The sequence below is a fragment of the Pseudorca crassidens genome, chromosome 2 (assembly GCF_039906515.1).
Source record: "Pseudorca crassidens isolate mPseCra1 chromosome 2, mPseCra1.hap1, whole genome shotgun sequence".
Classification (NCBI taxonomy): domain Eukaryota; kingdom Metazoa; phylum Chordata; class Mammalia; order Artiodactyla; family Delphinidae; genus Pseudorca; species Pseudorca crassidens.
The window spans coordinates 116600538-116622029 of record NC_090297.1 but is presented as its reverse complement, the minus strand read 5'-3'; the positions used below and the strand labels follow the sequence as shown (position 1 = coordinate 116622029).

Sequence of the window (21492 nt, the reverse complement as noted above, 5' to 3'; positions counted from 1 at the left end):
AGATGTGGTACATATATAGAATGGAATATTACTCAGCCATAAAGTGAACGAAATTGGGTCATTTGTAGAGACGTGGATGGATCTAGAGATTGTCATACAGAGTGAAGTAAGTCAGAAAGAGAAAAACAAATATCGTATATTAACGCATATATGTGGAACCTAGAAATATGGTACAGATGAACCGGTTTGCAGGACAGAAATTGAGACACAGATGTAGAGCACAAACGTATGGACACCAAGGGGGGAAAGCGGCGGGGGGTGGGGGTGGGGGTGTGATGAATTGGGAGATTTGGGGGGAAAAGATGCAGTTCCTCAGACGCACCCGCCAGTTTCAAGTGCCCATGAGCTTGTAGCTACTGTATGAGTCTCGCAGATATAAATCCATGGCCCCCTTCCGAGGCTGAGTTTCAGACAAGACATCGCAGAATCCAGAAGATACCAAAGATTTCTCACAAGTTGGCAGTTTAAAAAGGATGGCAGTCCCGAACAAACACATGAAAGAATGCTCAACATCATTAATCATTAGAGAAATGCAAATCAAAACTACAATGAGGTTTCATCTCACACCGGTCAGAATGGCCATTATCAAAAAGGCTAGAAACAATAAATGCTGGAGAGGGTGTGGAGACAAGGGAACACTCTTGCACTGCTGGTGGGAATGTGAATTGGTACAGCCACTATGGAGAACAGTATGGAGGTTCCTTAAAAAACTACAAATAGAACTACCGTATGACCCAGCAATCCCACTACTGGGCATATACCCTGAGAAAACCATAATTCAAAAAGAATCATGTACCAAAATGTTCATTGCAGCTCTATTTACAATAGCCCAGAGGTGGAAACAACCTAAGTGTCCATCATCGGATGAATGGATAAAGAAGATGTGGCACATATATACAATGGAATATTACTCAGTCATAAAAAGAAACGAAATTGAGCTATTTGTAATGAGGTGGATAGACCTAGAGTCTGTCATACAGAGTGAAGTAAATCAGAAAAAGACAAATACCGTATGCTAACACATATATATGGAATTTAAGAAAAAAAAAATGTCATGAAGAACCTAGGGGAAAGACAGGAATAAAGACACAGACCTACTAGAGAATGGACTTGAGGATATGGGGAGCGGGAAGGGTAAAGCTGTGACAAAGCGGGAGAGAGGCATGGACATATATACACTACCAAACGTAAAATAGATAGCTAGTGGGAAGCAGCCGCATAGCACAGGGAGATCAGCTCGGTGCTTTGTGACCGCCTGGAGGGGTGGGATAGGGAGGGTGGGAGGGAGGGAGACTCAAGAGGCAAGAGATATGGGAACATATGTATATGTATAACTGACTCACTTTGATATAAAGCAGAAACTAACACACCATTGTGAAGCAATTATACTCCAATAAAGATGTAAAAAAAAAAAAAAAAAAAGGAAGTTAGGAGGGAAGGTAAGAGAGGAAAGAATGCCTTTAGAATCTAATCCCTCCAAAATGTTGCTGGGCAGAGAATGAGGCCCCCAGGGTATATAACGAGGTCAGGGGAGAAAGGGAGGTTTCGCTGCAGTTCTTAGTTTCAGTTCCCAGTTTCTCTCAAGCTTTAAAAATGTATTGCACGCCCTATTTCTCGCTCTTTTCAGGAACTTGCTGAGGGTGAGAAAACATAAGTTGCGTTGGCCGGGAATCGAACCCGGGTCAACTGCTTGGAAGGCAGCTATGCTCACCACTATACCACCAACGCGGTCGCACTTCAACCTCTGAATTATATGTATAAGTATACTACTGGCCATGATGTCACGGCTTTTGGTATTGCTTTATATCCGAGATCCCAAGGCACACAAAACCTTTGCTCGGTGAGGATAGACCCGTCCTTACTCCTCTTAGTCGGCCCCGCCAACTAACGACGCGGGGCCGGGAACGCAGAGACCACCCGGCGCCCGGAGCCGGAGGGCTGGAGACGCGGAGCCCGGAGGGAAAGCCAATGCCTCGCTCGGCCCGGGGAATTTTCTCCCCCGTCGCCTTCTGTCGTCCGCGCTCCCAGCTCCGCCGCTTGGCGCGCCCCAGCACTGGATCTACCGAGTGTTGGGTTCGGTAACGGCGATTTGGGGCGGAGGGTTCGAGGGAGACCGGCCAGCAAGCGGGTCCACCCTGGTGTGGCTCGGTCCCCCGAGAGAAGGAGCGAGAGGAGCGCTCGAAGGGACACTGGGGAAATGGATCTTTACAGTTTAGGATTATGAAGAAGTAAGAGATAGGAGTCGGAGGCAGTTTTATTTTTCCTGTTTTGCGAAGAAGTCCAGGGAGAATTCTAAGTTTATTTAAATAAACAGCAAACAGCATTGATATAGTTCAACATCATGCTACCGCGGTGTTTGACAATCTTAGAAGGGAATAGAAACGTTTCTTTTCACGTGTCAGGATGGCCGAGCGGTCTAAGGCGCTGCGTTCAGGTCGCAGTCTCCCCTGGAGGCGTGGGTTCGAATCCCACTTCTGACAACATATATGTTTTATTCACTTTTTTCCAACATAGAAGTAGGATTGAATTCGTGGAGAAAGGAGTATTGATTAATAAACACCTTTCTATGCTGCCTATCTACACAGGAAGGTTGTGCTTCGCTTTGACTATGAAACTGAATCTATTTAGATCTATCCCTAACTACAAAAAATTTTTTTCTTTCCTTTACACTCCGGTTTCTCAGTGCCTATTTACTGCATGTAGATACAAGACTTCCCTGAACAAGGAAAAGCCCTCAACCCAGATCCCTAAACTTGCTGTAACTGACCTGAGTCTTTTCATGCTCAGACTGCAGTGTCAAACTTTGATGAGACTCGGATTCCCCAGCATCTCGCCGGGCCAGCTCCCACCACCAATTCTAATTCAGCACGTTTGCTGGGTCCTCAAAGACCCGGAAAGGAAATCAACACACCAAACGGGGGAAAGTATTAGAGAGCAAAGGTAAACTCATGGAGTTGTTTCAAGAACTTTTTCTTGAAGACCGCAAACAAGCTACTCTCTAATTTGGGAGACGCTGATTTATAGAAAAATCTTGTGCTTTCCGGAAGAGGGAAGAACTGTCAGTCCGAAGAGGCTGAATGTGTGAGGTCCATAAGCATGAGGATGGAAGGATCCTTAGGTTGGTTAATGAAAGCTCACCAGACAAACTACATTCTTTGTTATTTACTGGGCTGCGACCTTGGGAAATGTATTTGACTTTTCTGAGCCTTAGTTTGCTTGTAGTAGAGATAGAATTGTTGTGAGGATTGAGATGACCTAGCAGCTTATTAGAAATACAGATCTCAGGCTGTACCTCAGACCTACTGAATCTACATTTTATAAGATCCCCACATTTATAAGTCACATTGATATCACATACCTCCTGATATAATACAATAAGATGGGCACTTCTCCCTGTGGTATACTTCCCCAAAAGCCCACTGTAATCATGAGAAAACTGACAAACCCAAATTGAGGGACAATCTACCAAATATACCTAACCAGTACTCTTCAAAATGTGAAGGTCTTGAAAAACATCAGAAGATTAAGAAACTGTTGCAGATTGTAGGGTAGACATGATGACAAAATGCAACGAGTTAACCTGGATTGGCTTCTGAAACAGTAAAAGAACATTAGTGGAAAAATATGAAATCCCCTTAACATTAGGGGAAGCTGGATGAAGTATATACAGTGACTTTCTGTAGTATCTTTACAACTCTCAGTCTAAAATTATTGCAAAATAAAAAGGCCTTAAAAAAAAAAACTTGAAAGTGGTTGCCTGTTAGGAGTAGCACTTGGGTGTGGGGCAAGAAACTGCTGGGTTTTTTTTGTTCTTGTTGTTGTTTGGCCACCCCATGAGGCTTGTGGGATCTTGGTTCCCGTACCAAGGATTGAACCCCTGCCATGGCAGTGAAAGCACAGAATCCTAACAACTGGACTACCAGGGAATTCCCAAGACTGCTTGTTTTTCATTAGAAGGATTGTAGCAAGATATGATTTTTTAATAATGGGCATATATTTTGATTTAATTTGTTCTGATATTTTGGGGAACAAATATTTAATTTGTTCTAATATTTTTATTGTAATCACGCATAGCTGTGATTACAGTAATCGAACTAAGACTATATATATATATATACACACACAGTACAATGACATTTAGATGCCTATTAACAGGAAACAATCCCCAAAGAATCTAAAGCATCAACAATCATTTAAAAGTAGATAAAGTGGTTTGTTTAAATCCCTCTGTAGAAAAATAGATACCATCCAAATGAGAAGATCTGAAGTGTTTTGACAACTAAGCACAATGAAATTCTCCTTCTTATATACTGTGTGTGTTTTTAACGAGAGAGAGAGAGAGAGAGATTGTTGAAATGCTAGGAAACAGTCTAAACCCTGTAGGTGCCATCATTCTGCTTGAGAAGTTACAAACAGTTTGGGATGGTCAATGTTGGAAGCTGGAAGGAAATTCAGGAAAGGGAAAGTATAATACAGAATGTGTATGTGACATCATCTCTTTTTTGCAGGGTCCTTCAACGGGAAGCCAGCTGGCATAGGACTTAGGCCAGGCGCAGGAAAAAGCACTTAAAAATGTGAAATGACAACCAGGGGACAAATGGGTTGTTACTGCAACCTCTCCACCTGCAAGAAATCACCCTTAGCTAAATATAACGTACCATTGCTCTAACCAAGGCTGCCTTCTTTTCTGAGATAAAAATAAATCTCTCTTTGCACGTGGGAGAGGTACAGTGTGGATTGGGCTGATTGGGAAGTAACTTACACAAATTTATCCTTCTCTTATATGTAATTTAACTGGCAATAGAGTTGAGCCTTAGGATATTTCCCAGGTTTAGTCACTTGCTATAAAAAACACATATTCACTTAATGGATAATGTAAGTATACAATAAAGTATACTTTTTCTCTCAGGGCTCAGCATCCAACTGTGTTCTAAAGGAATAATATGTACAATTTCACAACATCTGGGTGAAGATCTGGTAATAAGTGGAGTTACGGCCTGTTTGTGAGGTGACAATGTATGGGCTCTAGAATCAGGTAGGACAGGGCTCTTAATTCCAACTCTCCCCACCACCCCCCTTCCCCGACTTAATAGCTATGGCCCTTGAGTAATCGTTTAATGTCTTTTAACCTCCAGATCCTCAGTTTCAAAAGGTGATGTTGCTGTGATGATTACATTGTATAATCAAGTACCTGGTACATAGGTGACAATCAATTAATAATAAGTAGTGATAGCTAATATTTGTTGCTCATATACTATATGCCTAACATTCTTCTTCACTCCTCACATATTTAGTTAATTGTACCTTTATAACAATTCTGAGGTACTATTTCATCATCATCCCCATTATATAGAAGGGAAAACTGAAGCTCAGAGAGTTTAACTTGCGGAGTAGATAAAGTAACAGCACTGAAAACCTAAGCCTTCTGGTTCCAATATAGCCATTTTGCTACACAATTGCCATTGTCATCATCATCATCATCCTAGGGCTCATCAGGAGAAAGCAGATGGGGCCATGCTATTTCTCTCACATAGATAAGATAATAATAACTTTAATTACACCACTAGACTTACCCTCTCAGTCTAACATATTCCCCAGAGTCCAAGACTTGGGGTCTGCCCTCTAATGAACAATGAATAAGGTCACATTATTAGAGGCAGATAATTAGCATATAAACTCTTTGGTAGTGTGTTAGGACACACAGACTGACAAACTAAACTGGGCTCCTAATACAGAATTTTTATTTTAGGGTCTTGCTAGGGCTTACGTTTCTCTTCATTCTCTGCTTTTCCAGCTCCACCTCCCTCCCTCTTTTAACACAGTGTCACAATTCTCTCCTGTCTGACCTCATTTCAATACTATCTCAATGTGCCTGCCTCAAATTCTTCCTCTTGTCTTGTTTTCCCTTATAGAAATCATGCACACAGCCTCATGAATTTTCTTCCCATCCCTCCTTCAGCACCCAGCTCAACATTTTCTGCTTCTGATAGCCCTGCCCCTTCATCTACTTAATTGGATAGAATGAAAACTAAGAAGAAACTTTAAAAGTTTATTTAGCTCTTTTATTTCACATAACAAAATCCATACATGCAAGTAACAAAATACATTAAATGTAGATAAAAGCAGTGATAAAGTGCCACACAAATGTTCATAATGATTACTTCTGCTTGTCTGAAGTAGGAGAAGATTTTTTAAAAGTCAACTGGCAAATACCTCAGTTATAAAACATACTGACCAATAAAACTCCCTGTTTGGGGGCAAGGTTCTCCTCCACTCCCACCCCTCAAGATAGGCAGGATCATAGTAGACAGTCTAGAAAGTCCACAAGCCCAGCCCTTACAGTCACAGCTGCCTTGCCAGGAGGGGCCATTTAATCGACTTCCTTCCTCAATGACAGGGCCAGTACTGGGGGTTCCCTGTCGGGCTTGAGATCCACAACTGCTACCGCCAGGGACACCAGGCCCCCCGTAGAGCCTGGAGAAGACGGGGTGACAGATATGCTCCAGCTCCCCCTTCTGATGCACATATTCCTCTTTCTCTGCCAACCGGTTGTGCTCCAGCCAAGCAAGGACTTCCTGACACTTGTCTTGTACTTCGCACCTGTCCTCTACAGGAATCTTGTCTCTAAGTCTCTCCTCTTGCAAAGAGCTCTTCACATGGAAGACATAGGCCTCCAGAGAGTTTTTGGCAGCCACCCTGTCCCTCTGGGCCTCATCCTCATCCTGAACATCCTTGTACTTTTCAGCCTCACAAGCCATCTTCCCCACTTCCTCCTTGCTCAGCCGGCCCTTGTCATTGGTGATGGTGATCTTGTTAGCTTTGCCTGTGCTCCTGTCAGTGGCTGTCACACTCAGGATGCCACCGGCATCAATGTCAGAAGTCACCTCGATCTGGGGGACTCCACGTGGGGCAGGAGGGATGCCCCTGAGCTCAAAGTATCCCAGCCGGTTGTTATCCCTAGTCATGGCCCTCTCACCCTCATACACCTGGATCGGGACCCCAGGCTGGTTGTCTGAATAGGTAGTGAAAAGTCTGGGTCTGCTTGGCCGGGATGGTGGCATTCCTCTGGATCAGCGTAGCCATCACCCCACCAGCTGTCTCCAGCCCCAGGGACAGGGGAGCCACATCCAGCAGCAGGAGATCCTGCACCTTCTCACACTTGTCCCCCATCAACACTGCTGCCTGCACAGCAGCCCCATAAGCCACAGCCTCATACGGGTCGATGCTCTTGTTCAGCTCCCTGCCATGGAAGAAGTCCTGCAGGAATTTTTGTACCTTGGGGATGCGGGTGGAGCCACCCACTAGGACAGTGTCAGGGATCTGGGCCTTGTGCAGTTTGGCACCCCTTAGGGCCTTCTCCAGCGGCTCCAGGGTGCTGCAGAAGAGGTCCGAGCACAGTTCTTCAAAGCAGGCTCGAGTGATGGAAGTGTAGAAGTCTACGCCCTCAAACAGGGAATCGATCTCCAGAGTGGCCTGGGTGCTGGAGGGCAGGGTGCGCTTGGCGCGCTCAGAGGCTGTACAGAGCCTGCGCAGGGCCCGCTTGTTCCTGCTCAAGTCCTTCCCGTGCTTCCGCCGGAACTCCTCCACGAAGTGGTTCACCAGCCGGTTGTCGAAGTCCTCTCCACCCAGATGAGTGTCTCCAGCCGTGGCCTTCACCTCAAAGACACCGGCGTCGATAGTGAGGACCGACACGTGGAAGGTGCCCCCACCCAAGTCGAAAATGAGCACGTTGCGCTCTCCGGCGCCCTGCCGGTCCGGGCCATAGGCCGTGACAGCCGCCGTGGGCTGGTTGATGATCCTCAGCGTGTTGAGCCCCGCGATGGCACCCGCGTCCTTGGTGGCCTGACGCTGGGAGTCGCTGAAGTAGGAGGGCACCGTGATTACAGCGTGCCTCAGGGGCTGGCCCAGGTACGCCTCCGCTGTCTCCATCTTGCTCCGCACCACGGACGAGATCTCCTCGGGGTGTAGAACGCCTTGTCCTCCCCGCGGTAGGACACGCGCACCTTGGGCTTGCTGCCCTCGCTCACCACCTGGAAGGGCCAGTGCTTCATGTCCGACTGCACAGTGGGGTCTGCGAACTTGCGCCCGATCAGTCACTTGGCGTGGAACACTCTGTTGTGTGGGTTCAGATCCACATGGGTCTTGGCCGCATCGCCCACCCGACGCTCGGTGTCGGTGAAAGTCAAGTAGCTGGGGGTGGTGCGGTTGCCCTGGTCGTCGGCGAGGATCTCCACCCGGCCTTGCTGGAACATGCCCACGCATGAGTATGTGGTGCCCAGGTCGATGCCTATGGCCACTTCCCTTGCAGCGGACGTGGCTGTGGCTTCTCGCACTTCTGGGACGAGTGTGATACCGATTCAAATGCAGGAGTCTGCGGAACTTCGAGCGGCTCAGCCGTGGAGGTGCGCTCAGCGGTGCGACTCTCCTGCCTGCCCAGCTCGGATCTGCTCGGCTCCGCTTCCACGAGCTTTTTATCCGGTTGCCGGAGGCCCGCCATACCCACGCCCCCGCCGACGCGAACCTTCCAGCGCCTTCGCGGCGAGCCCAGAGACGCCCGGCCCCCCGCTCCGGCTGACAGCCCAGGAGGCGCCGGGCTGACTCCGGGATAAGGTTCGGGCGGATGGTGCCGTGCAAGGAGGGGCGGCCCCAGCTGCGTCAGACTCAGAGCTGCAGAGAAAGTTCCAGCTTCTTCCGGCTTGTTCTAAGGGCGAGCGGTTGGGGCAGAATTCAGGTAAAGCAAAAACTTCTCAAGAAAACAGTTATTCCTCTGGGTGGTTCAAGAGGGCTGATCAGAGTCCAGCGGCTCGAGAAGAGCCGGAAAGCATGTCACCACGCGAATAGAGTCATGGCCTCGAGGCAGGGGGTTAAATAGTAGTTTTTTTGATTAAGGCTTAATTATTATGTTGTTGTTGTTTTGAAACCTAAAGGCAGTGTTTTCGAAATTGTGGCTAAGAGGGGTGGCCCGATTTCTGTTCTGGAAGGAAACTAGGGCGAGAGACGACTTTAAAAGATGGCACTCTGAGCTGCGTTACTGCTAGGGGCATTGGTGGTTCAGTGGTAGAATTCTCGCCTGCCACGCGGGAGGCCCGGGTTCGATTCCCGGCCAATGCAGTGTATTTCTTTCTTCCAGGCTATTCTAATTTTAAAAAATTTGTATTGGAGTACAGTTGATTTAAAATGTTGTATTAGTTTCCGCTGTACAGCAAAGTGAATCACTTATACATATATCCAATGTTTTTTTAGATTCTTTTCCCATATAGGTCATTTACAGAGTACTGAGAAGAGTTACCTAGGTCCTTATTAGTTATCTATTTTACATATAGTAGTGTGTATATGTTAAGACTTTTTCTATTCTAGGATTTGTGACACTGAAATAAACAAAACCAGTTAGTTGAAGGCTGGGTTCGTTTGGTTTTTGTTCCTTTACCAAGTCGCATTCCTGAGAGGAGCCGGAACCTGGTGTTGTGGCTTGGGGACCCAGGCATGACCTCTCCACCCAGCCCTGGAAAGAACACAGCACAGGAGGAAGGAGCATGTGGATGGATGAACTGTGGTGAAAATGTCCCTCCTGTGGTTGAGCCTCCTCCCTGGGCCAGTGTCTCCAAGGAGCATCGTCCCAAGGGGCCGGTTGGAAAGGCACAGTGTGCGTTTTTCTCTGAGGCCTGGACGGGTTCCCAGCCAGAGCCCAGGACGGACGTGGGGAGTAAATTCCTGGAGGCTGCAGTCCATCCTATGCCCTGAAGGCCAGGGGAGGATGAGTTCACTGGTCAGTAAAGCCACATTTGTTCCCATCAGTGCTATGGCCTTGCAAAGTGAGTCTTTGCTATGTCTCACTTTCCTTAATCCAGAATATCCCATTTGAATTTTTTGGTGTTTCTATTTGGCGTGGACTCCCAAAAAGCCAAAAGAAGGAGACTTTTTGGAGACGTGAGGATGGAAATGGAGGAAAGAGAAGCAAATGTTCTCTATAACCTCCCCATGGGGGAAGGAACTCTGGTTTCCTGCATGACAGACAGGGATAGTCACCACTATACTAAGAGCACAGTACCCAGGGGAACATGATACATTCTAATGTTAAACTCTAGTAGCTTCAACTATTATGTAATATATTATTATTCACCCGATTCAAAGGCAACTCCTAATTTTTAAAAAGAGAAACTAAAAACCTTTGCTCTGTAAATGGGTCTTTTCTCCTCAGATGGCTCAGAACTCTTTGGAATGCTTCAGGGCCTTTGAAGAGGGAGGAGGGAGTCAGGATGCAGATGTCAGTCCCACTTCTGGACTGGAAAAAAGGGAATGTTTGAAGACATATGCAATGAGTGGCTTCCATGGTGGAAAATCATATCAACCTCTTTTATAACCCAGGAGGGAGAGAAGCTGTCAGCTTTAAATTCATTCACTTTCGGTGTTTAGGCTGCCCAGGCCTGCGTGTCAAAGTTAGGACATTTTAGGCAAGAGCCTGCAAGAAAAGGGTGCTCACTTCAGAAAGGAAAAGGTGGCCTGGCCTGGGGTCTGTGCCCTGGACTGTTCAGGGCCTGCCTTGTCAAGCTACTCCGACCTTCTCTCCCAGCCCTCAGCAGCCTCAAAACCCCACCTGCACATCTACCCCCAAGAGTTCCAGGTATAGCCCTAAAGCAAGCACCTCTGTACCTAGACACAGCATCACACAGGCGTGCTTCCAATGTCATTCACTTTATTTTTTAATTCATAATAGAGAAGCTTATTATGCAATGCAAATTTTAAACATACACTTAAACATATCCACTTATGTTTAGTAACTTAGATTGAGTGTCTTTAAAAGTAAAACAGGAATTTCCCTGGTGGCGCAGTGGTTGAGAATCTGCCTGCAAATGCAGGGCACACGGGTTTGATCCCTGGTCCATGAAGATCTTACATGCCACGGAGCAACTAAGCCTGTGCGCCTACAGCCTGAGCTCTCCAACAAGAGAAGCCACTGCAATGAGAAGCCCACGCACCACGACGAAGAGTAGCACGTGCTCACCGCAACTAGAGAAAGCCCACGCGCAGCAACGAAGACCCAATGAGGCCAAAATAAATAAATAAATTTATTTTTTCAAAAAGTAGAAGAGACATTCAAGTGATGACTTAAAAGGCCATTGTGGGGCTTCCCTGGTGGCACAGTGGTTGAGAGTCTGCCTGCCGATGCAGCAGACGCGGGTTCGTGCTCTGGTGCGGGAAGATCCCACATGCCGCGGAGTAGCTGGGCCGGTGAGCCATGGTCGCTGAGCCTGCGCGTCCGGAGCCTGTGCTCCACAATGGGAGAGGCCACCACAGTGAGAGGCCCACGTACCGCAAAAAAAAAAAAAAAAAAAAAAAAAAAGGTCATTGTGGAGGGATGCTCTTGACCCAAAACTGAGCACAAAAAGCAAGTTGTAGAACAAAATGTATAGTATGATCCACTATATATAAAGATCTGTGATACCAACTATCTGTACATCCTTGAACAAGTCATTTCAACCATCTGGGCTATACCTTTCTCAATTTTAAGATGACAAGATTGAATTTCATCATTTCTGACACTTTCTAGCTTTAAAAATCTCTGATTTCATCCAGGAGCAAAAGGGGATTCCTGTTTCCCCTAAACTATGTACCTGCTCTATACCCAAATAAATCCTGCTTCTGTTAATAAGAAAAAGAGGAGTGATCCGCTGTGTCTATGAGATAGCGCCATATATACTTTATTCATTTTTACCCCTCACAGTGGTACAGTAAGAAATGTTAGTGTGATAGACATTGATGATGCTCACCAATGTTTATGATTCTCCTCCTTCTAGCCTCGGAAAGGGATTGCAGTTCCATGCCTCTTGAGATCAGGTCATATGACTTGTTTTGATCAATGAAATGTAAGTATGTGTGATATGTTACTACTGGGCAGAGGGCATTTAATTACCATCCTAACTGCTGTTCTCTTTGTCTTCCTTGGCAATGTGTGGTAGCTGGTGTTGAAATGGAAGTATAAACCCGAGCCATCCCATGAAACACAGCTTCCTGGGGAGTCTTTCAGGAAGACTGGAAGCAGAAAATGAATGAGAAATAAACCTTTGATGTTTTATGCCACTGAGATTGTATTTTTACAGCATATGAGCTTAATATACTGGCTACAGCTGGTCAAATGGGATTATCCCCATTTTTTTTTTCTGATGTGACTAGCCACAAAAATATAACTCACTCAGTTCTACCTTCTAGTCCACCCCCACTCCACCTTAGACCTTCTTACCTTTTTTTTCAGTTACTATAGTAAAAGCAATCTTATCTATTTAAGGGGAAAATGCCAGCCAAATAGTGTGCTCCAAAGACATCAGGTTCCATGAGCATTTATTAAACGCCTATTATGATCCAAAGACATTATGCTTCCATATATGTTGTTACACTTTAACCTCACACGATATCCCTGGGGAGGGAGATAAAGATATTACCATTTTACAGAAGAAGAATCTAATTCAGAAAATAGTTGAATGAATTCTTCAAGACAAACCAGCTAGCAAATGTAGAAATGAAACACAAATCCAGGTTGTTTGGCTCTCTTTTCTGTATGCTTTTCACAATACTACTCTACAGGCTTAGGAAGTCAATTCAATTAAAGGGGAGTAGGTCCAACTGATATACTACTTTAAAAGATGTGATGGGTGAAAGTAAATAATACTGAGTTTAGGCAAATATATTCAAAGCTGAAATGCATGTACTAGTGGTATGTATTGGGTAGTATCTAATAGGGTGTTCAATAGTATTGAATTGGACCTCTGCTTCTGGGAAGATGGAGTAGATGTACCTAAAAATGTCTCTAATTTCAAATGCTAAAGAATTTACTCATTCCACAAATATGTATTGAGTGCTTTATCAAGTGCCAGACATTGACCTTGACTCTAAGTATATGGTAGTGAACAAAACAGACAAAGGCCCTGCTCTCCTGGAGCATATTTTAATGGGAGAGGGGGTAGTCAGTTGGTGATACATACAATAGGGGAAAAATACAGCAGTAAACAATTAAACAAGTGAACATATGGTACTCCAGTTGGTGATGAGTACAATGGGGAAAATAAAGGAGAGCGGGATTAGGAGATGGTGGAGGAGTGGGGTTATACCGAATGATCAAGGAGACCTCACTGATAACATGATATTTGAGTAAAGACCATGATGAAGCATGATGTAGATATCTGTAAGAATGAACATTTCAGAAACAGTAAATAACATATAAACCTGTAGCAGAAGTATAATTGAAGAGTTCAAGGAAGCAAAGGGAGAGCAGTAGATGAGGTTAGAGAAGCACTGAGGAACAAGATAATGTAGTGCCTTGTAGAACATTACAAAGGCTTTAGCTGTTACTTTAAATGCAAGAGGGAAGCTATTGCATGGCTTCAAGAAAAGACGTGACAGATACAACACACATTGACTGTTATGGTGAGAATGGACTGTCAGGTGTCATGTGTGAGTGCAGGAGAGCAGTCAGGAGGCTGCTGCAGTAATTCAAGGGAGATGATGGTGGCTTGGACCAGATGCTAGTAGTAGAGTACTGAGAAGTGGTCGGATTGTTGGATTTATTTTGAAAGTAGAAGCAGGATTTCCTGAGATTTCATATATTTGAGGAACCTCTGTCAAGGATCTGTGAAAACACATTTGCTCTGAGTCCTTGTAGAGCTGGGTGGGCTGTGACTGTGCCTTGGCCTTAGGGAAATCAGTGAAGGTAGGGCCTATTAGGATTTTAGCTCTGGAGATCACAGGCCTTTTCTTTCCCTGGAGGCTCCTTAGCCCACGTTGCTGTCAAGGTGGGGCCAGGGGAAGAGGAAAGTTATGGCCTGAAGAGATGCTGCTGCCACTGCTCTTACGCTGTGGGATGAGGGGTCATTCATCCTGAGGGCCTTGACTCCATCTGACTTTGCAGTTCTTCCAGTCTCCCGCTGAGCTTTGAAGGTCTCTCTGCACAGAAAAATACAGCTCTGTATCCACTGCAAAAAGGAGCGCCATCACCAGGCAGAAAGTGATTTGATACCAAGGTGGAAAGATGAATAGAATTGCCGGACCTAATAGGAGAGGCAGAGGGATGGGAAAAATGACAGCTGTTAAGACAGAAATTTGGAATAAACGTTCAGGTCCCCAGTGAGGAGCCTTGAAGTCACCCAAGCCAAAGACTGAGGCGAAAGCCAAGGGCAGACAGCTAGCCCCGGAAGGCTTCAGAGGATCTATCCTTCATCTCTCTGCCTTTCCAAATAAAGCACTGGATCAGCATTTCCAAAGGATGACCTCAAACACATCTGTTCTGAAGGACATTAATAGAGTTATAAAGAAAAAAGGTTTTGTGGTTACCTGGGTTTAGCAAATGCATTATGAAACTTAGTTTAAAAGTTTCCTTTAAGACAGGACTTCTTGAAGCCTTTACTCTGAATTATGAATATAAAAGGAGAGGAACAGAGTATGTAGTGTGTTCTGCATGAATTTGATCACAGAACCCTTCATTCTGAAAGCCCTCTCAAGGAGTTATGTGATTGGGGAACAGCCTTTGGGAAACATTGAACTAAGGAATCCACAGACCACATCAGCACATCTTCACTCACCACCTCCTCCGAGCCCAGGACTGGGTATTCACTAACCACCATTAGTCTGGCATAAATAGCTTGTGATGCTGTCTGAAAGGGTATGATATGGGTCCCACAATGTACAATTTCTCAAGAACAGGCAGAAGCCTCTTTCTTTGTATGTAGAGAGAGATTCTCATGCCAACGTGGCCACTCTGAGCTAACATTTGAGCCTAGGCTGAGAGGTTCAGTAGGGAGACACAAGCAAGCATAAGACACCTACAGGGACATATGATAAAGTGGTTTGAATAAGGTGGAAAAGAGGGAGAGCGGCAATGTCTGGTGGATGGATATGGAGGATGAAAAGGTGGCTTCTGTCCCCTAAGAGTTAAAACTCCAAATGAAGGACACCCATTTCTATAATCCCTGAGAAATGAGCTGGAACAGAGCTGCAAATTCACACAGCAATTAGGTCAAGCTAGAATTTCCTGTTGATGTCAAACAGGCATGCTCGTGAGAACAAAGGTTCTGAAGTACAAAAAAGATCAGTAATCCTCTAACTACCTATCCTTCCGAGGTGTAAAGCTCCTTGAACAGCATTGGTTCCCACCTTGGACAGTGATGGTCACAGGCTGTGATGAGTACACCGTCTGCCCGATAAATCCCGTGCAGTGGTACTCGCCACTGTGACTGAGGTTTGCTCGTGGGATACAGAAGTTGGAACGCAGATGGGAAAACGTCTTGGATTTTCCATTCTGGAAGAATATGACCTTATTCAGAGAACTGTTTCTCCAGCTGTGGCACCTCAGCACGATGGGCTCCCCTTCCTGGAACACGAAGCTAGGGGTCTGGAGCAGCAGCCAGTCTGAAAGACACAAAGGGACCCCAGGACCCAGGAGGTCTTCACTCAAATCCGAGACCCAGACCATCCTTACTGGTGGGCCACTGTGTGTGGAGGGAAGAGCTTAAGTTTGGAATCAGACACCCCTGCTCTGTAATTCTAGCTCCATCATGTATGAGCTCTGTGATCTTGGGCAAATAGTTTAACTCTTCTGGGCCTCCGTTTCCTTGTACTTGAAAAGAGTCACAATAATACCATTAGCTATCTACAGTAGTTCCTGGCACACAGTAGGTGCTCAGCATATGCTTGTCTTCCTGTTCCTGTCCTGCCCGACAGGCTTCTTTCTGCAGGAGGGATACAGGAGACCCAGGAGTACAGTCCCTTCCCTGAGGGAGGGAGGGAGGGAAGGACCCAGTCTGACATAGGAGGCAACATGTGGGGGGAACACAGCAGAGTCAAGTGTCTTTGGGGAAAGTCACGGACATCTAACAAATGTTAGCTTATTTGGTGCATGTTAGTAAATATGGCATTTCACTTCAGCAGGGACTTTGGCAGCAGTGACATGGGTGGGCCATTAGCCTGCTGTGTACTTTTTCCCCCCGATTTTCATCCTTTTACTGAGGAAAAAGATATTTACTTTCTTTGTCGTATAGGGAATAGAGGCTAAGGTGGGTACTTATAATCTGACCTCAGCCCACACACTCCTTTTTCCTAAAGCTATAGGACAGAGAAGAGTTGGAATTGGAAAGAAAGGGTAGAAAACAATAGATAATGTTGGAAGGGAGTCGGGACATGAGAAAGAAATGACAACAGCCATACGTGTGCTAGTCAACCACGCTCAGCCCCTTCAGCAGATCGGAATGATGCCAAAACAGTCTCTACACTGGCTGCTGAGCCTGCCGCAAATGCAGGTGAAAATGCTCAATACTGAGGGAGGGAGTGACAACGAAGAGAAAACTCTGGGCCACGGCTACAGTGGGACAATCCACAGGGAAGGTGGGGAGCACCAGATCTTGCTACTTGGGTCACACAAGCTGGAAAACCCCACCTCTCCCACTGGGGAGGCACCCCTGCGTTCCACCCATTTCCTCCCATACCATCCTGTGTATCCCTCCTCTTGAGGAACTCAGGCCCTGGCTAGACATTCCACTCCAGGATTAGGTGAGCAGTCCTGGTTCCCTAGACTGCCTCTTTTATAAAGGTTGGATTGGGGTAGGTGGGAATGCTGAGAATTGTGAAGATTTTTTTTTTTTTTTTTTTGGCGGTACGCGGGCCTCTCACTGTTGTGGCCTCTCCCTCTGCGGAGCACAGGCTCCGGACGTGCAGGCTCAGCGGCCATGGCTCACGGGCCCGGCCACTCTGCAGCATGTGGGATCCTCCCGGACCGGGGCACGAACCTGTGTCCCCTGCATCGGCAGGCGGACCCTCAACCGCTGCGCCACCAGGGAAGCACGTGAAGATTTTTTTTAATGGAGTAGAACCCGGAGAAAATGTCAAAGCTGCTTCCATGTAGCGCCAGCAACCAATTCTTGCAGTTCTCCTCCCTGTCTGGGTAACCCCCTCTACTGAAGGTGCACATCATTGGAACAGCACTTTCTTCTCAGCAAAGTCTCTACTGGTACCAGGTTGTAACCTGGACAGTGGAAGTGTCAGCCTTAGGCTGGTTTGTGCACGAGGGCCACCTTAGGTCTCCTCGAGGACAATTTCTTGGTGCAGATCTTGAGGGCAGGGCCCAGCTTCATGGTCACGGCACTCACGAGGTGTTCTTTAAGTCAAAAAAGGGCCTTTCAATCCATCTCCTGGGAAACTCCTCTGCAATCTCCTGGAAGCCTTGTAGAGAAGCAATAAACTCATACAACTTCTCTGCACTCCAGTGGCTAAGATTACTGGACAGGAACACAGGGTTGATGCCATGAGTGCTGGTGGAGGCACAGCTGTATGGAGATTCCTGGGTCACATGCCCCATGTCCAGCTCTCACCGATAAAGGCCCAGGGACATTGGAGAGAGTTCTTTACCGTGACTGGAATTCTCTGAACCCCAGCTAGAGTCCTCTTGACCCCTGTGGCACTTGCCCTGGATCTTAGCATGGGTGATGGCAGAGGAGCTGCAGCAGGGTCCATGTTTGGGATGCAGGCAAGGGCTCCACCACTCCTGTGCCTCTCCTGGGATGGCTCCAAGCACCACCTATTCCTGAGGAGGGCCACTGAGCCAAAGGCCCAGGTGGGTGGCCACTTCTGCCTGCTCTTCCCACTGCCCCCACCAGCTGGACTAAGGCTAAAGAACTGGCCTGAGGCCCTACAGGGAGCCTGAGCCACAGCTAGGGCCTGGCTAGAGGCCTGGGGGAGGCTAAACAGGGGAATAGCTTTCTGGGTGGAGCTTTGGGCTAAGCCTGTTGCTCCTCAGTGCCAAGTTCTCTACCTAAACTGCATCTACATGGCCTCCAGCAGCCTGAGCAGACAGCCCCTCCTGCTGGACTACTGCCACTGCCCTAATAGGCATCAGGATGAGTTGAGAAGCTAGAGGCACATGCTGAGCCAAGGTCTGGTTTACCTGGAATAGGTTTCCCAGCTGTGGTCTTAGATACATCTGGGCCTGGGACAGGTTGAGGGGGAGGAGGTGGTGTTCCCCAGTAGCACAGATTGGGTCACAGTGGTGACACTGGGAGAGTTCACTCCGGGATTGGCTGGTGAGCTGGGAGGCTGATGCTGTGGCCAGATTGACTGAGGCCTGGGTGGTGCTCAGCTGCTCGCTGCGCTGGTGTCTGGGAGAGCTGGCCTGCCGTGTGGCCGCTAGATAGCAGCCAGGCTATGCAGCCGGGCCTGCTGAGCTGCTGCTGGACATGAACTGCTGGAGATACTGAGGCCCACGGAGCTGCCCCTGCAGGGCCTGCTCTGCCTGCTGTTCATACCGTGGCACTGAGCTGTCTGGGAACGAGCGCTACCACCTGAGTCGGGACTCCCACTGGTGCAGTCGGCATTCTGTTGACTCTAGTCTCCATGACAGTGGTTCAGGGTCCCCATGGCTGGTGCTCTGGCTCCAGGCCTTCTAGCTCTTCACCTGGGTCCTTCAGGGTGGTGTCCACCTCATGTGCCAGGGCTCCTTGTCAACGCGCCTGCTGGTCGGGTGGGAACTTGCCACCCCCTCCTAGAGAGGAGGAGCACTGAGGTTGAGGCCCTGCCAGGCCTCTGGGACTTCCCTCCAGGACTGTCTTTTCCTGCTGAGCACAGAGGGTAGAGATAGCAGGCCTGGAGCTGCAGGCCCACTGGGCCTAGATACCTTTGAGGAGAATTTGAGAATTGGGTGAGGGAAGGGGACTAAGTGAAGAATAGCACTGACAATATTCATCATAATCACACTGCAGCTTTTCTCTATGGAGAACGTATTTCTTGCAGGAGCTTTGGAGGATCATTGATCTGCTCAGCAAACATTTATTAAGCCCTGTCCCGTGCCTGGGGCTGGATATAAAAGGTGCTTAAGACACAACTTTCACCTCAAGTTGAACAGAGGGCAGGGGGGCAGGGAAATGCTGATTCTCACCGGGACCTGATGGGGGAGGCAGAGTATCTCCACTGAGCTGATGAGGAAACCAAAGCTCAAAGGTAAATGAAATCATCATGTTTACGTGGCTATAATTTCCAGGGCTAGGATTCAGTTGTGGTCTGTCTGTGCATCTGACTCTGCCATAAAAATGGAAGGATTTCTATGAACTAAGGATTTCCTTCTGCTTCTCTCATACCCACCTGCCTGTCAGTGGCCTTGTCCCCTTCTTGCCCAGTCAGCACCGAAACAACAGAGCCCAACATATTCTGAGAAATCTCTTAGGAACTTCCACCTCACCACACATACTAAGCAATGGGGTGCGTGAAAAGGGAAATCAGTGGACAAAAACCCCTTCAAACAACTCACAGCCATGCTTCCCAGTAAGCAGGCAATTCCCCTTTCCGAAAAACCTCTGCCATGTAAGCAGATTTCTTCTATCCTTGTTCTCCCAGACTCTCCCAGGCCTTCCTCCACTGACCGGAAGTCACGTACAGATGCACAGGGTCGCTGAGGCTGGTCTGCTCTCTCTGACACCTGTAGTCTCCGCTGTCATTGCTGCTGGCCTTAAAGCTATAACTGGACTGGTTCTGGCTCTGGATGAAGCTCCCATTATGGAACCACAGGGTGAGGTTGCCTTCATACAAGCTGGTCCCCTGACACATCAGCGTCACGTAATCCTCCTTGAGCACATTGATCCACGCAGGCTGAATGCTCACCACAGCCTTCGGGAGACCTGCTGAGGGGCAGAGAGAGAAGGCAGCATGAGGAAAGGGACCCCAAGGGCCTAAGCAGACCCCAAATCTCAGATGATGGAAAACTGTGGCCATGCTGGAGACATCAAGAGAGGAACCCAACCCAGAACTCTTGTGCAACCGAAGGCAGTTCCTCCAACTCGTGCAGCCCAAACAGGGGCCCGCAGGAACCCAGGTTCTCTCAGGGAGCTTGCCTCCTCCCCAGGGGAGAGGACAAGAGGTAGGGGAATGGGAGAGGGGGCAAGCAAACACACACGCACACGTGCACACACACACACACACACACACACACACACACACTACACATACATCCTTTGGGGAAACACTTTCCTTCCCTGTAAGCTGAGGCATTCGGACACTAGTGGATAAACTCTCTCCACATCTGGAACAAGACAAATGGGGACATCTGGTGGAGGTGCCAGGCTGAGAGCCAGACACCACGTTTCTGTTCTGACTTTTTCCATTCTTTTTGTTTAAGATGTATTCATTTCTAAATAAAAAGAAATAAATACATTAAAAAAAAAGAATGGAAGGAGTCAGATCAACAACACAAAAGCTGTATTTATTTATTTTTTTTTGGCTGTGTCGGGTCTTAGTTGTGACATGAGGGATCTTCGTTGCGGTGCGGGATCTTTCCTCATGGTGCGCGGGCTTCTTTCTAGTTATGGCATGTGGGTTTTCTCTTCTCTAGTTGTGACGCGCAGGCTCTGTAGTTTGTGGCCCAGGGGCTCCAGTTGAGGAATGGGCTTAGTTCCCTGACCAGGGATCGAACCTGCGTCCCCAGCATTGTAAGGCAGATTCTTTCCCACTGGACCACCAGGGAAGTCCCCATTCTTTCTCCTTTAGAATAGACCTGTCCTGACACCCAAGCACAGAGGAGTCTCTCTGGCCTCAGAAGAATAAGAAAGAGGAGAAAGGCTGGCAGGCCAGTCTAGGGAGCCCTGCGTTCAGTGGCCCATGTAGAGCCCCATCCCACTACCAGTCCTGGGAGGTGGAGAGGTTAGTGGTGCAGGGAAAGCAGTGCCCAGCCGTGTTCATCCCACCAGAACTGGCGGTATCTCCTATTTGTGTCCAGGGGAACAGGTCCTGAAGCCTACAGATACATGAAGAGTAAAAGATTTACCAATGCAGACATAAAGTGAGGAAAATACAACAGCAGCAGAGCAAATGAACTAACGTGTCAGATATGTTATGGGGATAACATAAGCAGATCATGTGATTTTGTACACAACTGAAACTAAAATGGCCTGGGCTTGTGATTTAGTTTGGAAAGAGGAAGGCGACTGAGACAGAGGACAGTTATATTCTGTGACAGGATCTGTGAGGTCTCACCGTAACAGAAGCATAAGGGCTGAGGCACCTGTGTCCCATGGCTGTGCGTCCCCGGCTTCCCTGGGAGGAAGGAAAGGGGAGGACATAGCAGGGGGTGGGGCAGGGCATCTAGTGGGAGCAATTACTCTTTCCTGGCTCTACCTCGGTCCTGGATTACAGGACAGACAGGGTGCAGGGAGCAGAGAGAGAGGGTAGCTGGGGGAGGGAGAGGATGTGATGAGCAGTTACCAGGTTTCCCAACAACAGGAGCTGTAAAAGAGAAAGCAAAGATCAGCCTGGTGTTTAGATATGATGATTCATCATTATAAATAATCACCTCCTTGCAAATCCCCTTAACTCTCTTGATGGTCTCTGTCTGCATTACGTTCACCTGGGTTTCCATGTCTTTACTTGTTCAGCTGTGCGTTAATGGAATTACCACACAGGGGCCAGATTGGTATCTCTATAAATCTACTGTCTCCATATTCAGAAAGACTAAATTGCCATTGTGACACT

At 47.4% G+C, this 21492-nt stretch overlaps 2 protein-coding genes and 3 non-coding genes across 8 annotated transcripts in view; 2 read left to right on the top strand and 3 right to left on the bottom strand.

Annotated features, from left to right (window-relative positions):
• Nucleotides 1-1656: 1656 nt before the first annotated feature.
• On the bottom strand, nt 1657-1728 carry TRNAG-UCC (transfer RNA glycine (anticodon UCC)). The gene has a single exon. It is a non-coding gene; the product is annotated as a tRNA-Gly (tRNA).
• Nucleotides 1729-2397: 669 nt separating this feature from the next.
• On the top strand, nt 2398-2480 carry TRNAL-CAG (transfer RNA leucine (anticodon CAG)). The gene has a single exon. It is a non-coding gene; the product is annotated as a tRNA-Leu (tRNA).
• Nucleotides 2481-6065: 3585 nt separating this feature from the next.
• On the bottom strand, nt 6066-8348 carry HSPA6 (heat shock protein family A (Hsp70) member 6; the record flags this gene model as incomplete). Its single annotated transcript, XM_067710739.1, is given in 3 exon segments — nt 6066-7031; nt 7033-7962; nt 7965-8348. Coding segments are annotated over 3 exon segments (2127 nt in total), but the record flags the coding sequence as incomplete, so codon positions are not given.
• A 692-nt stretch (nt 8349-9040) lies between these two features.
• On the top strand, nt 9041-9111 carry TRNAG-GCC (transfer RNA glycine (anticodon GCC)). The gene has a single exon. It is a non-coding gene; the product is annotated as a tRNA-Gly (tRNA).
• Nucleotides 9112-12335: 3224 nt separating this feature from the next.
• Nucleotides 12336-21492, bottom strand: part of LOC137219602 (low affinity immunoglobulin gamma Fc region receptor II-like) — a 32878-nt gene continuing 23721 nt past the window's right edge. The window contains exons 6-9 of one of the 4 annotated variants that reach the window (XM_067728438.1): nt 21226-21246; nt 19392-19649; nt 15142-15396; nt 12336-13935 (exon numbers count right to left, since the gene is read on the bottom strand). In XM_067728438.1, the coding sequence (XP_067584539.1) occupies nt 13865-13935; nt 15142-15396; nt 19392-19649; nt 21226-21246 (605 nt within the window). In that variant the 3' untranslated portion in view covers nt 12336-13864. Of the gene's footprint in view, nt 14040-15141; nt 15397-19391; nt 19650-21225; nt 21247-21492 lie in introns of all 4 variants that reach the window. The other 3 variants (XM_067728434.1, XM_067728436.1, XM_067728437.1) reach the window with 3 other exon arrangements.